This window comes from Harpia harpyja, chromosome 12 (genome assembly GCF_026419915.1).
Source record: "Harpia harpyja isolate bHarHar1 chromosome 12, bHarHar1 primary haplotype, whole genome shotgun sequence".
NCBI lineage: Eukaryota > Metazoa > Chordata > Aves > Accipitriformes > Accipitridae > Harpia > Harpia harpyja.
Genome location: NC_068951.1, coordinates 6,321,372 through 6,342,634, shown reverse-complemented (window position 1 = coordinate 6,342,634; position 21,263 = coordinate 6,321,372). Strand labels below are relative to the sequence as shown.

At 51.3% G+C, this 21,263-nt stretch overlaps 1 protein-coding gene across 3 annotated transcripts in view; it reads right to left on the bottom strand.

The window, feature by feature from the left end:
* The window catches only part of SMG6 (SMG6 nonsense mediated mRNA decay factor), a 118,624-nt gene that overhangs the window by 78,369 nt on the left and 18,992 nt on the right, over positions 1-21,263 (bottom strand). For all 3 annotated transcript variants that reach the window (XM_052803905.1, XM_052803903.1, XM_052803904.1), the window contains exons 9-10: positions 10,425-10,486; positions 6,378-6,523 (exon numbers count right to left, since the gene is read on the bottom strand). In XM_052803905.1, the coding sequence (XP_052659865.1) occupies positions 6,378-6,523; positions 10,425-10,486 (208 nt within the window). The remainder of the gene's footprint in view (positions 1-6,377; positions 6,524-10,424; positions 10,487-21,263) is intronic.

Genomic DNA, 21,263 nt, shown 5'->3' with positions numbered 1-21,263 from the left:
TCCCAGCCAGCCATCCTCTGGGTTTCCTCTCCTGATTACAACTCAAACCTGAAGCGAATAAGAGCAGCAACATGAAGGGAGGGGAAGGATGAATTTAATGCCCAGTTCCTCCAAACTTAAGGCCTTGGGAAGCATTATGTCTTAACACCACCTCGCTAAAGAGAGCACTACAAAGTCTCACAGAGAAACAGCACACAGCGACTGCCAGGTGCAGGCTGGTGATCTCAGTATAGACACTTCGGTCGTCACATAGCAGGCGTGGACTGAAGACCCTAGCACCCCAGATAAAGCCAGTTACGAAACTGCTCAACTCAGTCCTCCTTGTATCAAGTGGGCTGCGTTTGCATTACAAAACCGAGTCCCCCAGGCAGGTGGAGGGACCTCCAGCTCTGCTCTCAACAGGGCATAGGACTGCAGATAATCAGCCTCCCCAAGACACAGCCCTGCAATACATCTTCATCGACCTCCCAGGTGTTATGCCCAAAGCTGTCATAGCCCACAGAGCTGCCTGCTCGAAGGTGCCAGCTGGACACCGGTGAAGCACATATTTACTACGCAAAGAGGGGAATTAGGAGAAAAGGACTTGGTTCTGCTCCCCAGACAGGGGAAGATCAAGTTGCTGCTTCTGCTATCTACAGCCTGAGGTTTATTAAGCTTTGCTTTGTGCCTAATTTTAAAACTCCACCAAACCAAGGCAGTAGTCCACAGCACTGCTTTATTTTTAAACTCAGTCAAATGCACTGAACTCCCTTGCGTTCGACTCCCAGCACCTTTTGTCTGCTCCAATATGCAACATGTGGTTAGAGCTTCATGAGAAGCCACTGAGATGTGGCTGCAGCAGAAGAGTGGTACCTGCTTCTGCTGAAGTCTTTTTTCTGATGCTGCAGTTAGCTCTTTCAGCAAAGCTGGGTCCGAGCATCAGAAACCAAGCAAGAACTGTGGAGATGGTCAGAGAGCTGAGGTTCTGCTGAGGGCAGACACCACCAACCTCTGCAGCGTCTCTGGGGATATTTTAAGGGTTCACACTTTAGCTTGCAAGCCAGAGCAGCTGTGGTCAGCAAAGCGAAACACACTCCATCCAGCGCAGGGCCGTGCACAGTGGCAGGATGGCAGCAGAGCAGGCTGCTGGTTACAAAAGCACAGGCTGATTTCAGGGGGTCCTTTGGGTTCAATGCATGCTCTCCAGCCAAGCTGGCATGCTGAACACACATGCAAAAGGAGAAGTCCTATACCTGCTCAGACATTGCAGTTGATTTGCACTAACCTATGGATCCTTTGTCGTGTCTGTCAAGAAGGTGTGGGCAAGATCAACATCTCAGAAGCTGGTGCAGGCCTTCAAGAAGCAAGCAGGACTGTGCACATTAGCAAACCCTTGCAAAGGCTGTAGTTAGTGGACAGTCGCTGTGTAAGAGCGGTTCTCTCTGACCCAGGCAGAGTACCTCTACACCCAGCGGCCTGCGCAGTATTGACCTACTCTACGCTGCTCTGAGGACACTGGTGTGGCAGCACAAAGGGGACAGACGCTGCTCTGAATTTGCTGCAGGGAGTGGGATGCAAATCCTCCCTTTCTGTGTGAGCCTTCAAGGTTTCCCAGCCAACTCTGTCCCGCACAGAAAACCCAACCACATTCCACTCGAGAAGACAGATCCGGGAGGGCTGCGAACCAAAGCCCAGCCTGACCCTGCCACACTGACTGCCTTCTTGAACCCTCCTCACACCCCACATGCGCTTTTGTTAGTGGGACTGCCGCTGAAATAGCAGGTCTTCCTCCTCATCCGTTGGCCCTGGCAGAGCAGACACCCTACAGCCTGGTCACCCTGCCCTGCCATAACTTTCCTCTGGTTGAAACGCAAGCCACTTTCCCGATCCTCAGCTAAAGCCGCACACTTGGCCAGAACCTCCCCGTGCCTCTGTGCCCCGACTCTGCTCAGCCCCAGGGGATGCAACTTCATTCCCTACATGTGCTGAGGATGCACATATGGCAGCCCCCTCCCCTCTCCACTTCCACCTAAGCCCGACCTCCTAACAACCTCCACACGGCACAACGCGACCGGCCCGAGAGTGCCAGAAGGCATCCAGGTGCTGCAGCCTGATGCTTCACACCCGCAGCCAGGCAAATTTGCTGGGATTTCCGGGAAGTGTCTCTAGGGTGCCCCGCGCTGCTGCACCCCCACTTTGGGGCGCGCTTGTTTGGAATGCGGGGCCATCGGGGGGGGAGAGGGGAAGTTATTCTGGTGGTGGCCTATGAATAACATCCAGTGATTTATAGGAAGTATAATCCAATAATACAGTAAAATAAAACAGTGTGTCTGAGATGGGTTTGATTCCAGGAATTATAAAACAAATTATTAAAGAGAGAGAGAAAGAAAAAAAGCCTCAGAGAGGCCAGATCGGAGTAAATTGGGCACAGATGGGCTGGGAGGGGGTTTCTCTCTCTCTCCCCTCACCGAGATGCCCCTGCCGCAAGCACGGCTTCAATTAGTCTTTTCAGAAACCAGAGTTTTATTTCCCCAAATTACAGAATTAAAAAAAAATTAAAATTCTTGGAGTGTTTGTGGTTGGGATAAAGGGATCCAAGGTTTTCTGTAAGTTGGTTGTGCAGATGGCTACCAAACTGTTAAACAGGCCACCCCACAAAGGTCCCGCCTCAGCCGGAGCCCAGGATGGCCCAAAACATTGGTAGTCACCTACATCCCGTGGTGGAAAGCTCCAGTAACTGCACGTCTCTGCCATGTAGAGTGCCTGCCTCTCTCTGCCTCCCTCCCCTGGGTGGGCCCTCCTTGTTCCATGGGTTTGAGGTCCACAAGAAGCTTCTTCACACCTTGAATGCTCCTGAAAGGAGGCAGCCAGTAGGTCAGAGGCACCCTTGCTGGCTGCACGCCTCCCTGGGCAATGGGGAGAGTGGCTCACTCGGAGGAATATGCCGTTTGATGCCGAACAGCGGGGGAAGCACTTCATGTGGGAATTCTTTGGCTTCCTCTGTCAGAGAAAACAACAGACCCAATCCATCTCCCAGGGTCTTCCCAGTGCTGCCCGGCTGCACAGGCAGCTGAGACCAGCTCCGGCGCGCCTGGTGCTGCCCCTGGGGGACAAGCACAGCTCAGCTGCCTGCACCGGCACAGACTGTGGGGCTCTCTGCCCACACCAGGCACAGACAGCAGGACTCTGCCTGCACTCACCCGAGCCCTGCCTTGGGCACACGCTGCAGAGTCTGGGTAGCCGGGGGCAGCAGCAGCGACCTGCGTGGGAGGAGGCTGTGAAACGCCACGTGCCACTCACAGCTGGCTGGCTCTGAAACCAGTTTAAACACTCCACTGCACCCCAAAAAGTCAGCCTGTCAGAAGAGCACATGGTGACCTTGCACAGATTGATTTACAAAAAGAGTGGCAGTCGCTAGGAGCCAGAAATGTGCAGGAGGACACATCACAACTGCCATATGGGGGACACACACTGGGGCAGGGACACCCCGGAGGGACCACGGCCAACCCACACCACAGCAAAAGAAAACGAGTAAAAAGCAAAGAGCAACAGATATAAACCATTACACACGAGTGCTGTACTGCCTGTTGCCTCACTGAAGGAATTGGGAGAGACTGAGCATAATCTGCAATGAAAACAGGGGAAGCTGAGGCTTAGATGAGGCAGGATAGGTGTTTGGTGCAAGCCAGAGGAAGAGGGAGGAAAGGTGTTTATTTAAGCATTTGATTGTTAATGTTTCCTTTTGCTCAATACCTGAATCTGTGAGTAGAAGTTTGTGTTTATGGGTATTAAACTGTGTAAAAATTCCCCACATCGAGACTGTTTTGCCAGTGACACTGCCCCACAACTGCTCGCACCACGGGAGCCCAGCACAAGGGATTCATTAAACACCAGACATGGGGCAAGCAAGCAAGTTTACAAGTTTCTCAGGAGTAGCTGGGGCTCCAGAGACCTGGAAATACACGGCAGGGGAGGGAGGGAACAGCTATCCCCAGAGAGAACTACCCTCGGACAGCAGGGAAGAGAGGCACTCAGACAGACCTCCCTCCCCGGCCCCAAACCCACAGATCTCCTCCTGCTACTGAGAGCTCGCAGCTGAAGGTCAGACAGGCCCATGTGATGGGAAGGACACAGACACACTCTGATCCCAGATTTGCAGAAGGATTTCAGTAGGAGGAGATCTCTGGAGGTCGTTCGGTCCAACTGCAAAGTTAGATCCAGCTCTACAGAGCTGACGCAGCCAAGCTCTAACTACGGCAAGCCCGGCTCGCGGCTCCCCAGTAACGCTTCCTGGCAATTGGGATGCAGGCAGGGTGGGACTGTTCCCTGCGCTCCCCCAGCCTCCCACACGCCCGCAGGGGCAGACTGGTCCCCTCACACCCGCTCCTGCCGCTGCCCATGCTACTGCAACCCAGGGAGGTGACTCATGTGCTGGGAAATGGAAACCCGCACCTTCCCGACAGCCGTTTCTGCCGTACGCTCCAGCCAGTCCTCTGCCCACAGCAACCCACATGCTGGGGAAGGAGCCAACACCCTCGCTCCGTGCTGGGCACTTGGTAATAATTCAGCAAAGATTCTTGCTTGCCTTTTAAACTGCAGGCCCTTTGCTTTTTTTGGTTTTTTTTCCTTCTGCACCCAGCTCTTCTCAATATCAGAGTGTCGGCACCGAGCCCAACCTGGGTTCTGCCAGCACTCAGCACACGAGCACTCAGAGACCACCAGGGCATTTGCGCTGACAACAAGATTTACTTTGCCAACAATATTCTCAGCGGTACTTTAGGGTCAACAGAGCAAGGAGCCCTCAGGGAAATCCCTGAAGGGTGCTAGGCATCAGATGGCAGCCACAGTGCCATCCGACCTGCAGGCATTTCATGAACACTGCCACCTGCTCTGCGCACAGCTTGCAGTCCCCAGCAGGAATGGGTTCGCTTTCTCCAGAGATCTGAAAGCTGGGAGCAGCTGGCAGCTACCCACACAGGAGGCAGAAAACTCTGAGAATACTTATTTTTCACATGAGATAAAAAGTCCTCCCTTTCTGTCACTCACACATATCCACAACTCGGCTATGGATGGAAGAGCAGAGTCCAGTGGTCTGAGAGCTGGGATCGCTTCCAGCTCTGCCACAGGGGCTCGCTGTATAGGCCAGACAAATCTCTTCCTCTCTTTACCACCCGCTCCTGTCTGCAGCACAGACATTGCTATTAATATACCTACCGGGGGGCCGTGCAGAGGCATTTGGTCATAATTGTAAAGTACTTTGCAGCGCAAAGATAAACACACTGTCGCTGGTTGGCATCTAGCAGGCAGGAGGGCAAGGCTGCCTCGCCACAAGGACTGACAGCTCCCCCAGGGCTTCCCCCGGGACAGGAAGGTGCCTGCGAGGCTGGCTTGGCCGCTGGCTCGGCAGCAGGCACAGCGCACGGGAGCCACTTCCCAGCCCTCCGGCCGATGCCGGTTCGCTCCATCAGCTGACCTTGGCCACTAACCACCAGTCTGACAAGTGGCCAACTGGCTCACGAGGGAGAAATCTTCCAGCAGCAGCTCCTTGGGGCTCAGCCTGATCGCCCACATGGTGGCTTTAACTGAAATCCATCAGCTGGAGTCCTCCATCTTTGGGATCTAAATCCCAAGCCATCGGCATGAGAAACGCCACTTCCTCCCACTCAGGAAGCGCAGCCCCATCCCTGTTCCCAAACATGTGGCTCAGGCAGACCTGGATACCTGCCACTGTGTGCGTGTTGGGGGGCCACAGGGAAAAAACACGTTCCCTGGAAACACCATTTCAAAATCAGTGGAAGAGACTCTGGTTTGGTGGCATCTCCGCTGACCAAGACATTAAACTCGGCAATGGTAGAGACCACATACAGCCTCTTGGGTGGATGGAGGAGGATGAGTAATGCTAGATCTGCTTTGTTCTCTAGGTGGCTTAATATGGGGCATAGCCTCCAGCCTGGCCTTTCAGAGAGCAGCATCACATCACCCAGCCACCTGCACAGACACAAGCAGTCACAGGCACTGCCATTCTCCCAACAGCGAAGGCCTCCAAGATCCTCTGAGCCCTTCTGGTGCCAGCACAGGCACTGAGCAGGGCCCAGGCCAAGCGATGGGAAGGCAAAGCCATAAAGCAGTGCCTTCCCTCCGTGCTTGATGACTCAGGCTCCAGGGAGATGTGATGCCTCCTCACTCCTCAGACACCTCAACCAGCTCCACCGAGATCCAGCCAAGGTCCCTTTGTTGTCCCTACACATGCCGACAACCCCCAGGCATCCAACCTCTGCTCCGCTTCCCCATCGATCTTCAGCTGGTGAGTCCCACCCCCACCTTCTCCGCACGAGCAACTTGGCCATACAAAGAGCAGCTGATCCCCAGCCCAGTTCCCCTAAAGCAGCAGGTGGTACCTTTGGGCTGGGAGTTGTACACTGCAAACATGTTGATTGCCACAAGCTGGAGCATGCGGGTGCTTCCGATGGGAGGGGGGCTGTGCTGCAGCAGGACCTGGAACTCCCTCAGGACCTCCTCAGCCACCGCAGGGAAAGTCTCCATCCTGCAGACAGAGAGAGAGTCTGTAGAGCGCAGGCTATGCCCTGGGGTGCAGGGCGGTCAGTCGGCACAGCTCGCTCAGTGTCACGTCTCCTGGGCAAGGGGGACCCCCGGGGTGCTGTCTCCCATCCAGGAGCCGTGGGGAATGAAGGTGCAGGCTGCAACAGAGGCAGCTGAAAGCCTTCCTTAGAGAGGGTAGTGAGGGATTGCTCTGTGACCGACAGGCAGCATTCCTTTGGCAGGAAAACACGGCCTTTATGAGTCATTTCTGACCAACCATTTTTTTCTACTGACTTCTACCAATCTGGGAGGGGTGCCAAGAGGCCAGCAGCTCACTTGGACCAGGAGCAGCCCATGGGACTCCCGAGAAACCCAGGCTGCAGCAAACTGCACACACTGGTGCCACATTGCGGATGTGGCAATTCCAGTGCATTGAACATTGGCCAGAGCGTGTTTCCTCCAGAAGAACAGTGCCTGTCCCCGGACTCCTCGCTGCAGGATCGGATCCCATGGCACCGAGCCCCGTCTCCCCAGGCTACACACTCCCCAGCACTGTGATTGAGCCCCTAAACTTCATCACTTAGAGCCCCACAGGGCAGGGACTTGCAGACTAACGACTGGCCTCATCTAGCTGCTGGAAATGTCAAAGCTGGAGCTGGTCCCTGCGGCACACAGCGCTGCTGTCACTCATCAGGACACAGCAGCCAGCGGCTGCAGTGCCACGGCCGGGGATGGGGTGTGCTTTCAACACCGCTCACAAGCGCCCACGGAAATCTGACACATTTATCCTACTCTTCATCTGGCATCTCTAAGGGAATTAGCTGAGGTTACTTATCAGAGCTGTTGGATCCTCAGCAAACTCCCAGCTGAAGTGGGGTCAAAAACTGAACTTATTGCAAAGAAGAGCACAGTCGATTCACAACAATGACTGAGACATTGTTGCCCATAACAGCCCTACCAAAGAGGGTCCTCACCTGGTATCCCATGAAGACAACTTTATAACCAAGAAGCTGCCAAAAACCTTGGAAACTACTAGAGGGGAAGGGAAGGTCCTGTTCTATTGCCTCTTCTGCTGAGCTTGCTGTGTTACTTCTTGCTCCTACACTAGAAAAAGCCACAGCTAGACCCAGCAAGAATGACTATCTGTCTCGCAGCAAGTGTCCGCTCCAGTTATCAGTGACATTGTACTAGTGTGCCCACATGGGAGTGAGGGAGCCAAAATCCACAGTGGGTAAGGCATCTGGAGCCAGGGCAGGCAACCTCGGGGGCCTCCATAGCAATTTCCTCTATCTTCCCCTGAGAGATTCAGATCTTGCGATATCAGCACGCTACAGGCTGGATTAGCAAGCCACTTCTGGTAACCCACATGGGCAATTCTGCTGGGCTTCCCCAACAGACTTTCAAGACAGTAATAGGCTCTATTTTTAAAGCCAGAAATGGCTTTCTTCTTAACCATATTTCACAGATGCCTTTCAACAACCAGTTCTGCCTAGCAGCAGGGGCACCCTCTCCCTGGGCACTGTTTGCTGGAACAGTTCAAAGTCTCTATTACCTTCCCACAAACATGGGCTGTAACAAACAGACCCCTTGTACTTTATAGCTGTGCAGAACGGAGCAGCTCCGCCAATACAAAAGCACTGCTCCCCCTGGAAGAGGCAACTTCCCTGGATTTGGGGCGCAGCCAGGGAATTAGAGCAAACTAATTGCTTCTAAAGACTTCCTAATTTTGAGAAATCTCAGACCAGCAACATCCTCCTAGGGCAGACAGGACACTGGGGATGGAGGAGCCCTTTGCAGGATGCATTGTTAGTGAGGGGATGAAGATTATTGCCATGGAGTAACAAGGAGTGAGGGCTTCCTCAGCCCCACCAGCTGTGCTCTGATACCACAGCACATCTGGAACGGCATGCAGTAACCCCACTGAGCTCAGAACCAGCAGGTCAGGAGCAGAGCGGAAGCTTTTAATAAATTGCTTACCTGTGGTTTTAGGAGCAAAAGAGTCCAATTAGGGCAACGTCATCTTTTCTGTACCTTTTACAGATAAATCACTGAAGATCCTGCCCAAAGAGGACTCAACTATTCCTCACCTTTTACCTATTTTAAGCACAGAAGCTGTTTAGCAGGGCTGGACGGTTTTCTCTTCCTGTGTCATAGTATTACTTTCTAGTTCCCTTCTAAGTACCTCAGGGGATAGTCTACCATTAAACATACTTGGGTTTTCTAAATGACTGCCCTGGGAAGCAACCGCCTCAAATGCTGCATCTTAATTTCACAAAAGTCTCAGGAGCCAAATGTGCAAGAATTTTCTGCAACATCCCCATTAATCCCCCTGCTGGCATGCGTCCAGCCAGAGCTCGGCCGCGAACACGGCCCCACAGAGCTGAGGACCAGCAGCTCCCCGGATGCTCTGCCCTCCGTCACAGACACGCTGCAGTTACCAAACCTTTCATGGGCTCTTGCAGCTTTCCTCCTCTTTTTCTGTGGGCAGGAGGACATCCAGTTCTGCCTCCTCACTCCAGGCCAGCCTGCTGCCCACAAGCAGATAATCAGTGCCTTGTGACTCAAGGAGAGATCAACAGCACCGGCAGTGAGCAGATTGCTCTCCCCCTCGTCCTCAGACACTAGGATCTCCAACAAATTGGTCAGCACAGCTCCTACTTCCCATTGCTTTATGAAGGGTCCAAAGTCAAGCACATGCCACTCCTGACTGGCCACCCCAGAAAGTGCGCTGGATGGAGCAAGCACCGAGGTTTCAGGCTGCGTGGCAGGATCAGTGCTGTGTCCTGCACTGCTATGTCCTGCACTGCTGTGCTTCCTCACTCCAGGAAGGAAAATGGACAGGCCTGAGGCAGGGAACTGCACATCTGAGTCAAAAAAACAACAGTAGGGACAAAACGCCGCTTTGCATCCACACTACCTTTACCTAAGTGGCCTGGAAGAGGTCTCTCAGCCTTGTAACTTGTAGCCAACAGCTCCACAAGAGATTGAAGGAGCCAACAGAGCTCCTGAGACTACATCTGCTTACGAGCACTGGCAAGCTCAAGCAGAGACCACCGTTGCCAGAGACTGTCTGGACCCACGCGAAGTCCCTCCACAACAGCCGCCCCCATACAGCCGCCCCATCACTTGACAGCAAGGGCCAGGCCGGACCCGGAGCAGGGACAGCTCCATGGGAAACCCATTGGCTGCGAGTGTGAGTTCTGCTCTTTGGGTCGTAAGGATGTCCCCCAGGCTGGGATCTCAGCCCAGACCTGAATCAGGCTTGCTTTCCTTCAACGGTAGCTGTTCAATTACTTGAAACCAGTTTCTGACAGACATTGCCAAGGGCACTTTGTATAAACCAGTTCCCACAGCCAGGGCAGCTCTCAGCTATGAGGCTTTCACTGAAATGGCAGCGAGAAGATGAAGGGCAAGGCTTGTCTTGACATGCTCCGGACGGCAGCTTGCAGCCACCGCATGGTTCTGCCTTGATGGCTTTGTGCTCCTCATAGGCAGCAGCCACTGAGACCCCCCCAGAGCCACCTCTCCACTGGCTAAGAGGGGGAAGGGATGGAAGAGAGGGCGTAAAACCAGAAATTAAAGAGGAGGGAGCATGGTTAGGTGACGGGAGAGAGAGAAAACAGCTTCTAGTCCCTCCTGTGTGCGTATCAGCCATCAGAGCTCAGCCTCTGCCAGAGGGTCCCAGTGCACGGGCAGGACCGGGCCTTGAGGTGGGGGAAGAAAAAGCCCAAACAATAACCAGTGTGGATCGGAGGGCGGGTAAGGAGAATAAGAACCAGGAGGCTAGGCCTGCAAGAATTCACACCCTGTGCCCTCAGCTCCAAACACAGCTTAGTTGCTAACAATATTAAATTCCAAAAAGACTTGTAATGTAGGAAAATAAAATAAACATCCTGCACACTTACCCAATCCTGGTAAACAGCTTCCCATGGGCATGGAGAAAACTGAGGATGAACCTTTTGTTCAGCTGCATGGGAAAAAAAAAGAAAAAAAAAAAAGAGAGAGGAGAAAACAATTAAACTCTCTCCGATTTCCTGTGAATTAAGAATGTCCCCAGTGACAGAAGAACCTGGCCTGGATGCTGGGGGTGGCACTAGAGATGGGAACCAAATGGACATGCCCGAACTCTTACAAACATCATGCACACAGGCACGGGCAAGTGCCAAACAGCTGGAGCTGGAGTGGGGAGAGGCGGTGGAGACACAGCACCCTCTGCCGGGTCCTGCGCTCCCTCGCAGGGCCACCCGCCCGCTGGGCACCAGCCCCGGGTGCCAGCACCCCAGGAAGCCACGGCTGCCTGCACGGCAGCTCTCGGCTGGAGGACTCCTCCTCTGCACCCCATAAGCTCGAAGCACAAGGCAGCCTAAGGGGTTATGCAAAAAGAATCCCCAAAGACAGCCTTTCCCACTAGCGTTTCCCACCAATGGGAAACAAAAAAGAAAAAAAAAAATAAACAACCAACAGAAGCAACTTGTTCGGCGCTCCGCAACTGCAGCAGAGGCTGAGCAGCATCTGGTCAGTGCGGAGAGGGAGCGGGACGCCCTCACCAATGCTCTTCTGCAGAGAAGCCAACACTGCGAGTTCAGTGGCAAAGCTAGGAACGCTTGTTTGTGCCCTGCCAGGAGCAGCTTTCAGAAGCAAGAGGGCATTGGGGTGATGCTGCACCCCTTCATTTAATTCCAGCCTTAAGCAATTACAGAGAGGGAGACAGTGTTCAGATGTATCAGAAGAGCCTCTGAAACCCTGCAGCAGCAATGCTGCTATTGAACTACCAGGGCACCATGGAGCCAAGGGGAAACAGGGGGAGCTGGCTGTAGCACACAGCATGAAGGCAGCTTCCTGCCCTGCTTAGGTCCAGTAACACCAAAACCTGACTTGAATAATTACTTACTACTGCTCTAAGCCGCCTCTGCTAGCTCAGCAGAGCTCTGGGCTTTCCCAGTCCTTATTCAAACGGCTTTGAAGAAGGCTGTGGGTGGGCAAGTAGTCACTCTGCCTGGCTCTGGAGACGGCTGTGTCACACTAGGAGTGGACTGGCCTTGCTTTTACCTTGTCCACAGCAAGAGGCTTTCCTCTCACACCCACGCGCCTGCATAGCCTCAGTGCAGTGAAAAAAGCCAGGCTCCGAGCACCGCGCGGGGAGATGCTGACCAGGAGCAACCCAGAGCACCACTGCTCTGCTCCCATTCGCACAAGATTCTTCTATCTTGAACTCCTCTGTAGAGGTCAGTGACACCACTTGCATTTACAGGGGGAAATCAGAGGCACAGAGAGAGGATGAGATTACCAGGCAGGGCTGTGGCAATGTCCGGCCAAGAGCCAGGCACACGCGAGAGGGTGCAAGATGGGCACCGACCGGTGCCTCCCGGCAGCACCGAGCTCCCCACCAGGCCTAGCTGCAGGGGACGATTATCACGGGCAGTCCTAGCTCTGGCGCTACCTCCCACCCTCATTTGCTGAACCCCTTGGCTCACGCCATGACTTATGCCAGCTGCTCCGCGAGGTGCGATTGCTCAGTTAGGTGTAATTAACCTGGGCTGCATTCCCAGAGGACCCATGCAGGAGAATGATGCCCTGCTGCAGAGTCGCTCCTGGGCCATGTGCGAGTTTAAACATAAAACCTGTCTCATAAAACAAGCCAGACCAATTAAACTGGCCCCCGCAGCAAGGGGTTCTTGCTTACTCACTATTTTACTGCTGCCCTAAAGAGCCCTTTCCACTGGAACTCGACTTTATTTGCCACCATTTTATTAACTCTGCAGATGAAACCCAGAAGAGACTGGGGAGTACTGAGACAGCACAGCAAAGCCCTTATTCACTCTGCCAGTGAAGCTTGGACATAGCTGCTTCTCCACCAACCTCATTAGGACACCAAGGCAGCTCAGAGCTTGAAACCTTTAACACATACTTTTTTCCAGACAACAGCTTGTGGAGGTAGAAAGCTGGTTTGTGACCAGCTCTGTGGCTCCGGCTGCAATCACATACCCTGACAGAGACACAGCCTAACAAGTCTGAGCCCCTAGCTCAGGTGCAATAGCCTTGGTGGGGCGGTGGACAGTGCTCTGCACACAGCAAGCCCACGTGCTGCCTGCAAGAGCTGGCGGAGGTGGTCCAGGCTCTACATTCTTTGATGGAGGGTATGGAAAAGAGCAGGAGCTCATGGTGCGACCCACCTCTACTGGAAAGCCTGTTGCAATGCTGAGCAGCAGGCTGCACATGGGGGAAAGAAGAAATTGGGGCCGAAGTTTTTCTCCAAGGCCCACATTCACCTACAGCCCTGGGAGCGCTCACTCTGCAATCCCCGCACCACTTTACTGGCAGCAGGGGAGTACCAAAACTCTCCACCTTGAATGGAAAGTGACGCCCGCGCCCAGCAGGGACGCGCCCAGAATGTTCCCACAGAGACGCCCAGCTCTGGGAGGGCTCACCAGGACCTCAGCTTCACCCCCATCTTCTCAGAGCAAGTTTCACACTCAGCCTTTTCACTTGCAATCCCAAGGACTAACCAGTCACACTCCACTGGAACCAGTGCCGAACTGGGACGCAGATATGCACATATATATGTTTTTTAAAAGGAAGCCGGTTACCTGCCTCTAGGAAAGAAGCATGTTTCATACCTCTTGCCAACTTAAGCACGAACCCAGCAAGCCCAGGCAGAGACCTGTGTGCCCCAGCACTGTGGCATCTCAAGCAGGCACCTCTCACACTTTTTTCATCACTTTTTTCTCCCACAGCCTCAAGGTTTTGATGAGCTCATCACTTAACTTTGGACCTTTCATCTCCAAGTTCATGCTAAGGCCATGGGCTGCTTTGACTGGGCTTTTCTCTGAATGACTCTTTCTCTAGTGACTCACCTGTCCCTCAGTCTCTGCGAGCCCTCCCTGCTCCTCCCATCAAGCGCCGCTTCTCACACAGAGAGAGAAACAGTGACTTCCACCGTCACCTGCTGTTCTGCATTCACATGGCGAAGAACACTTCCCCAAAGCTCTGCTAGCACACTCACTACCCTGATGGTGCTAGCATGAGACCTGCAACAACTCCTTGCCTTCATCTCACTCACTGTGCAGTCCAAGGGTGGCCACCTCCAAAGGTTTCCTGAAAATGGTCCTTGTACCAGTGTCAGGATGCCAGGGGAAGACAGGGCTCCCTGCACGCTAACATTGCTGCCCTTTGCAGACAGCTTTGCTCCTTGGGACAGGGAAGCAAATCTGGCTGGTCCCAGTTGGTCGCTTGGGAAGAGCACACCAAGTAAGGCTTATACAACAACAAAACTATGTCAAAAAATTGATTTTGGCCCTTCTAGTTGAAAAGCGGGCATCACAGATATGGAAGTTATGAGCATATAGTGAAGGCATTAGTTATAAAAACAAACCAGCTGTCAAGAAGAAGAAGGGGTCCCTGCACACAGTAGTGCCTGAAGCTGAAAACAGCTGTTTCGGCTGTCATGAGTCAGCATGTGCAGACAGACTAAATCCACCTGGGAAGAGGCAACCTCACCAGAGGAAGCAGCCCACTGCTGCTTGGGGAGCATTCACACACTGCACCGCCAACCAAACTGGATTTGTTACCATGGAAGAAATCAACAGTGACTAACAACTTCTCATGGAGCAGCTAAGTGCAGAGATAGCAACGGTCCTGGAACAGCCAGCTCAAATCACCGAGAGGCCACGAAGAGTACGTCCTGACAACACACAGAACAGAGGCAGTCAGACAGCTTCAGGAAAGGTTTGTCATGTCTTGAGCCAGAAAAGAATAAAGCAAGACCCAACCTCAAGAGACCATGCACTGACCAAAAAGGGTTGAAAATGGTGTCTCCCACCCCAGCACAGAAACACTGGAAATGCCACCAGGGTGCACAGGAAAAGGAGTGCCACAATCCAGGCTGGGAAGCAGAGCTGCTGCGCTCAAACCCAGTGCGGACCCATCTGGCTCACGGCAAGGAGTGCACAGAACTTTGGCACCTGAGCATCAGTCCCAGCTGTGAAGGAGGCACCAAATAAGGGAAGGATTCTGGAGCAGTGACTCCTGGGGAAAAAGCATTTCAAGTTAAAAATTGTTACTTCAGGTTTGGAAGTAAGTTTCAGGATCTGGTCTTTATCAAGTGAGGCAAACTTTCTTCAACATCAGCAAAGCATCTGTGGAGCAGAAAGTGGTGTCAGAGTCAAAATAGGCTGCAAAAGACAAGTCCATTAATCAAGAGACCAGATGCAAAACTGCCTGTAACAAATGCGCTGCCTCCACTGGAGTGGAAGGGACTGGAGCACAGCGGGACGTTCTCCTGAGTCTAGGGGTCTCCTCAGTGACAAGGGGTTGGGATACAGACCACAGAGCCACACAGCTCCGCTCCAAAACACGTACCACACTCATCCCAAATATTTTCAGGGTTTCTTGGGCAGCCAGGCTTTTCCAGGCACAGCTTCCTTGCTGAGAACTGTGTGAAATAACATCCAGGCACCCAAACCATGCCATATTCTCACTTCCAGCTCAAGGGCTAGATATACCATGTTAACTATTAAGATTATGCCTCTCTTCCACAGGCAGCCCCTCCAGAGCTTTATAACACCCAGTCCAACAGCAGCAGTGAGCCCGCTACCTCCTCTGCAGATGGCCTTACAATCATGAGCCTGAGCCTTTATCCCACACCATCCCAAAGTTGCAAGGCACAGCTTTGGCTGGTGTTTTCCATGGCAGTATCTTACTGAAATAACACCGAGCACTGATACAGAGCTTCCTGAAAAGCCCAAGATGCTGTAGTGGGCTTGACTGGCAAGATACCAGGAGGAAGTTTTTACTGTTACAAGTGCTATTGCAACAAAGTGCTGGTGGAAAGTGTTTTGTGCAAATGGCTACCTACATAAAGGAGATGAGACAAAAGGGCTATTAAGATTGTCTGGCATTTTTGCAGTATTTACAAGGTACCCACAGAGCTGTGGGCAAATTCCAGCCTGGCTAATTACCACAATCATTCCTTTTCAGATACCACCTGCAACCACAAAGGGATACAGAGCTTGCCTTGGCTTCTTCTTGCCACATGTTCTAGTGCAGGTTTCTGTTTAGCAGTCGCAATGTCCTGCCCTGAGATGGATTAATTTCTGTAGCATTAGAAGCAATTCCAGTGAGAATCCTGATACTTAATGTCAGACACTGCACAAACGTAAAATCCAATTTGCTATGACATGGAAGAAAGAAGGAACCCTGATGTATTGTGGCCTTGAGGCATACAAAATTCATTTCTAGGTAAAGAGACCTTGAGACACTCCTGCAGCTTCCTGATCTTTTGGACTGCAGCAGCTACAGCTCCAGGACACATCTCGTGGCCATAAGAGCTGCTTGTCAGCAACCCAGCAAGAGAAGAGAAGGCATTTAGGAAGCCCCCCAGCAAAACCAATCATCTTTTGATTTTTCCCTTCATCACTGCAGGGAGCAGGTGAGATGAGAAACATAAGCAAGAAAATTGTGCACTTCAGTAATGTAAAAATCAAGCAGTCGTAACTTCACTGGGTCCGAAACAAACACCTGACCTATAAATACATTTAACCTTATTTAATAACGGATTTACTAGTAGAACTTTCAATTTAAGGAAAACAGGTTGAAGAGAATATTTATATGCATGTTATTTCCTTTTCAACCAAACCTGTATCTAAGTTTGGTTTCTATAAATTAGTAATATGCAACATTCTTGAAAAAATATTACCATTAAATAGATTGAAAACTGATTAAGTAACCTCTTAAAAAGCAGTGGTCTTCAGGGACCCTTACTGAACTGGATGGAAAGAGGTTGGCAGAGACTTACTAGCAACGTTTTTAATCAACGAACTGAGAGCAAATTCTGCTGTCAAACTGCCTGTGACACAAAGGCGAATGGAGCAGTAAGTAACGACGGCTACAGTGCATTCACACAAGGTTATTATAATTGCTTCAAAATCTGGGGTTTTCCAGCATCGAATGTCATGTTATGCATCTGGGATTGTGTAAAATTAAGTCTCCAGGAGACTGTGCCCAAGGCAGCTTCTCCAGAAAGGCTCTAGCAGCAAAGTTCCCAATGCAGTGTCCAGCAAAAAGGGTTAACGTGTCCCTTAGATGTACAAGAAGAGAGCAGGCACTGGACAGCACATTTACATCTATACACGGCACTGGCAAGGCTGACACTGAAATACTGCATCCAGTTCTAGTGCCCTTATTTTTAAAAGGATGCTGAAAAATTGGAAAGGGTCCAAAATATGGCCATAGAAGTGATTCAAAGACTAGAAATTATGTCTTGCAGTGAAAAACTTAAGCAGCTCAATCTGTTTAGTGTATCAAAAAGACTAGGAGGTGATTTGATTGCAGGGTGCGAAGTGCCTCCGTGGTACTTAAGGGCTCTTTACACTCGCAGAATAGCAAAGCAAGAACAAACTGGAAACATTCACTCTGGAAATCAGGTATGAGTGTTTCAGAACCAGTGCAATTATCACTGGAACGAACTCCCCAGGAAAAGGGTGGATTCTCAAGACTGGATGTCTTTCTGGAAGTTTTGCTTTAGCCAAACACAAGTTATTTGGCTTCATATAGGAGTAGCAGGGTGAAATTTAAGGACCTGTGATATACAGGAGATCAGGCTAGATGATCTAATGGTCCCTGCTGGCCATAAACTCCATGAATCTATGCAAACATGCCAGAGTCCTCAGCTGAGATATCAAGTTAACCTTCAACACAAAACTTTTCACAAATTGGCTCTGGTGCTGCAGGTCGTTTAGGATATAAGCTCAGCTCTTCAAGGCTGCATCTGGTTAAGCACTGAAAGCAAGATGACCCAGGCGGAGCCGTTCTTTGTCCAGCAGGTAAGGGGGAGGCCACATGCTGTGCACTGAAGCAGCCCCAACCAACAAAAAGCACCTTATACTCAAACACATTCTGTTTGCCAGGAGTAAACAGCATCCCCTTCCTGTGATAGAAAACTGACACTGAGAAATGTGTGACGAGTTCTGGTCATAAGTGATCTCCTGTTAATATAGCTTAGGGTGTTGTCAGCCTTCTTCACTACTCCAGAGTAGATTATTTGTGGGGTTAAAGAATGAAGGCAGGCGATAATACAAGAAATTAAGAAGGGTGAAGACTGAAGAGATCTAACCCTGAAAGGCTTAGGATGGAGTTAGGCCAACAGAGAAGACATTTGGACAACAGGCTGAGCAGAGGAAGAGCCTTCCAGAAGGATGACAGCATTATCGCACGCAATCTTCAAGCTCCCGCTCTCCCAGCCACGCTCACCGGCAGGGATAACGGGATCTACTCACAGCCAGCCTGTACCCCAGGCTCCCACAACCTGGAGGTAGTTGTCCACCCTGCTGCATTCCTGGAGTACTTCTGGAGCCTTTGCATCTACCTGGGCAGTGTAACACAGGGCATGAAGGCATCTCCCTCTCCACTTTGAATTATGCAGCAATGAAATCTGCTGGGAAGGAAGAGTAGAGCCAAGGACAGAGGAAATGACACAGATTCCAGCAGGTTCCACTCCCTGATCCTCCGGAAGGAAGTTTCTTTCCTAATACCCACCTCCACAGTCGATATGAAGCCTGTCTGGAAATGGCTCATTCAACACTGAAGAGAAATAAACATTCCCCATGGCAGAATTAAGAGGTTTGGCTGTGGAATATGAGGTGCCCATCCCAAAAAGCGTACAACACATTAGAAAAAGTTGTCCTGGGCCAACTTCAGACAAAGATCAAGGTTAGACTAACAAAAAAAAAAAAAAAAAGCTCAAGAGAAATCACTGTCTACAGCCTTCACCCTGCTCTGGGAAATTTCCCAACCCTGCTATTAGGCATTTTACTTCCTTTATCAGTACCGCCAATTCTGGCAGTATTCTTGTCTGAAGTGCACTCTCCCTCCCAACACCACTCTACAGTGCCTGGATCATCAAATCTGCTGCCACGAGAAAGGACTAATGTGCAGCAGCAGGAGGGGGTTTGGTTACACACAAATCCCTGGCTGATCAGCACCAGCAGGAGAGGAAATGAGGAAAGAGTGACTGACAGGGAAAGGCGGTTTCTGGATGATTGTACTTGGTTTTAGAGTATGAGAAGCTTGTTGGAACTTGAAGTCTCGCTCCCCTCACCACAGCCTCTCTGAGCACTGGGATATAGCAGAGCCCCTCACACAGGCATAACTCATTGATGTCCTTGTAGAGCTCCCACCTCTGATCCACCACGATACTTCTACACACATTAGCACCAGATGCCTGTTACCGGAAGAACAACATGTCGGTGTCTCTCCCATTCAAGTAACATTAGTCCCTGCCTTGTTCTTCACAGTTAAATAAAACCACCAACATAGTCTAAAAAGAAAAGGAAAAGGAAAGAAAAAAAAAAAAAAAAAAAAGATCAACACCAACTTCTGGAAACTCTTACCGATAGCTTAGTCTTCACTTTCTGGGTAGTGACTAAAGGTCAAGTTGCACTGGAAAGCAACATGTGGGTTCTACACGACACACACATACAGGCTAAATCAGTAACCAGGCTCTGCGAGCTCTGCCGAGCTCTCGGAGCTTTAGCGGAGCAGGACTGAGCATCCACGGAAGATCACGAGCCTGGGCAAGGTGCAACAGCATTTCTGCTAATGCAGGAACTGCAGCCAAGAAGGTTTTTTTACCAGCATTTTAAAGTAAAAACCAGAGTTTATAAATAAAGTTAAGTGCAAGCAGGGAGGGTGCACAACTGGTGGGCAAAAAAAGCCAGTGCTAAGCTGCATGGCTGAATGTCACGTCTCAAACCCAGAGAGGCTAGGAGTGTGGTTTTCGTGTTTAACCAGTTTCAACTGCAGCCTGGCACTCTTTTACTTCCTCCGCAGAGAAGTCTTCTCACTGCTAGGGGAAAGAAACCAACCTTACCATGCGAAACAAAACTGCTAGAGTAAAAATAAAGCCCCAAAGTGGTTTGGTGACCGAGGTCATATTAGGAGGTGGAGGGTTGCAGGCTGGGGAAAGCACTCAGAAATACTCACATTGCCAACCAAGAAAGAGATTACAGAAAATGAGGCAGGGCAGAGAATTAATGCAAGTCCAGCAGGAAAGAGGCTGAGAAGCCTCTTTCACACGCCACCAGCTCCCCCATGCTCAAAACAGTTTGTAAACTGTTTCCTAAACACAAAGGAAAAAAACCCCAGACCTAGTCCTGACCTCCACAAATGAGTAACCAAACCCAACAGCTTCCTGCAAGCTTGTGTGGGTGAGGAAAGGAGGCTGCCTGGGCAGGACAGAGGGAACTCCAGGTTTCTCCCTCTCAAGTCCCGCTTTGGGCACAAAAATGAAGGATGCAACATCTCTTGCTGCTTTTTTGCGTGGGTGGTGGATAAAGGACAGAAATAAGGAAGGGCAGCCTATTAGCTGATTGCTAGTGCCTAGCATTCCCGCCCCAGAGAGCTGCTCTGCTCGTTTTTTGTGCCGCAGGGGAGACTCAGTAGAGGCTCACAGCACTGCAGAGGTGTGGATCAAATACAGCGACAAGCAGCAGGCTGGAGGGGAAGCACTGCCTTCCCTTGACAGCAAGGGCAGACCATAATGCAACAGACCACAGACGGGATCACTCACATCAAATACTAGAGAGCATCTAACCGTAGAGGAGACAAACTTCCTGACTTAACAGAAGCCACCCTCCTGTGACAAGGCACCAATGGCTCCCTGACCCAAGGCCTTGCTGTAAGATCTTGTGTATAACATGCTACCGGCTCGTGCACCGAGAAAAACCAAGGAGATGCTCCCTCGTGTGTCCCCTCCCTTTGGGGACGCACCTACGCCACTACTCTGGTGTGGCTCAGATGTTTAACAGGTGTGAGAAATGGCTTAAGCAGAAAGCCCGCTGGGCATCTCCGGGCACTGCTGGTCTAGTGGTTTCCATTCTCTCCACTCTCTGCACAGGCATATAGTGTTAGGTAAAAAAGCACTGAAAGCATGCAAGAGTAAGCACAGGCTTCCAGGGCATTGTGTGCAGCCTGCAGGGTTACCCTTTTGGGCAGTCTTGTCCCAGCAGCGGGGGGCAGGCAGGCATGCCTGTGCTTTCACGCTGCCCATCTAAACCAGAGGCACAGCCCCAGCCACCTGGATTTATTTTCCAGATCAGAGGCTCCTAAAAAAGGACCATTCTGAGCGCTTGGCCCACCTGATGTCATGTAGGTAGCAAATGAGGGAGCCCTGTACTTCAGTCAGCAGGGATTATTCGTAAGAGCCTGCATGGAAGAGCAAAGATCAATCTTTCACTGTCCTGAAACCCACCCCCCCCAGCCATGCTGGCAGTGCAGACAAATGCTCCCACCAGCCTGACAGCAGACTCAGGGACAGACACCCCAGAAACAACAAGTTCCCCAAGCAGCCTCTTATTCATGCATCTATACGGAAGAACAACCGTCATTATAGCAATATATCCTTTCCATTTTTGCTCGTCACTTATTTCTAGTCACGTGTAATGGAAAAGAGTTACAAGGTGAGAAAGGAGCTGAGAGTTAAGGGAGCTGCTCTCAGGAAACAGGGGTGCCTCTGTGGTATATTTGCGCGAGCAAACTTGGGCCATGCTTACAGACACCCAGCTCACGCCACAACAGCCTTTTAACAAACCAGACACTCCTATGGACCACAGGTAGTGACATCAAGGCAACCCCAACTCTGAACACAGGTCACTACCACTCCCATGTGTGACTGGTCCAAGCAAATGACAGGCTGATGGAGCAAAATGGCCAAGAAACCCCCACCAAGACTGCTACCAGACTTACACGAG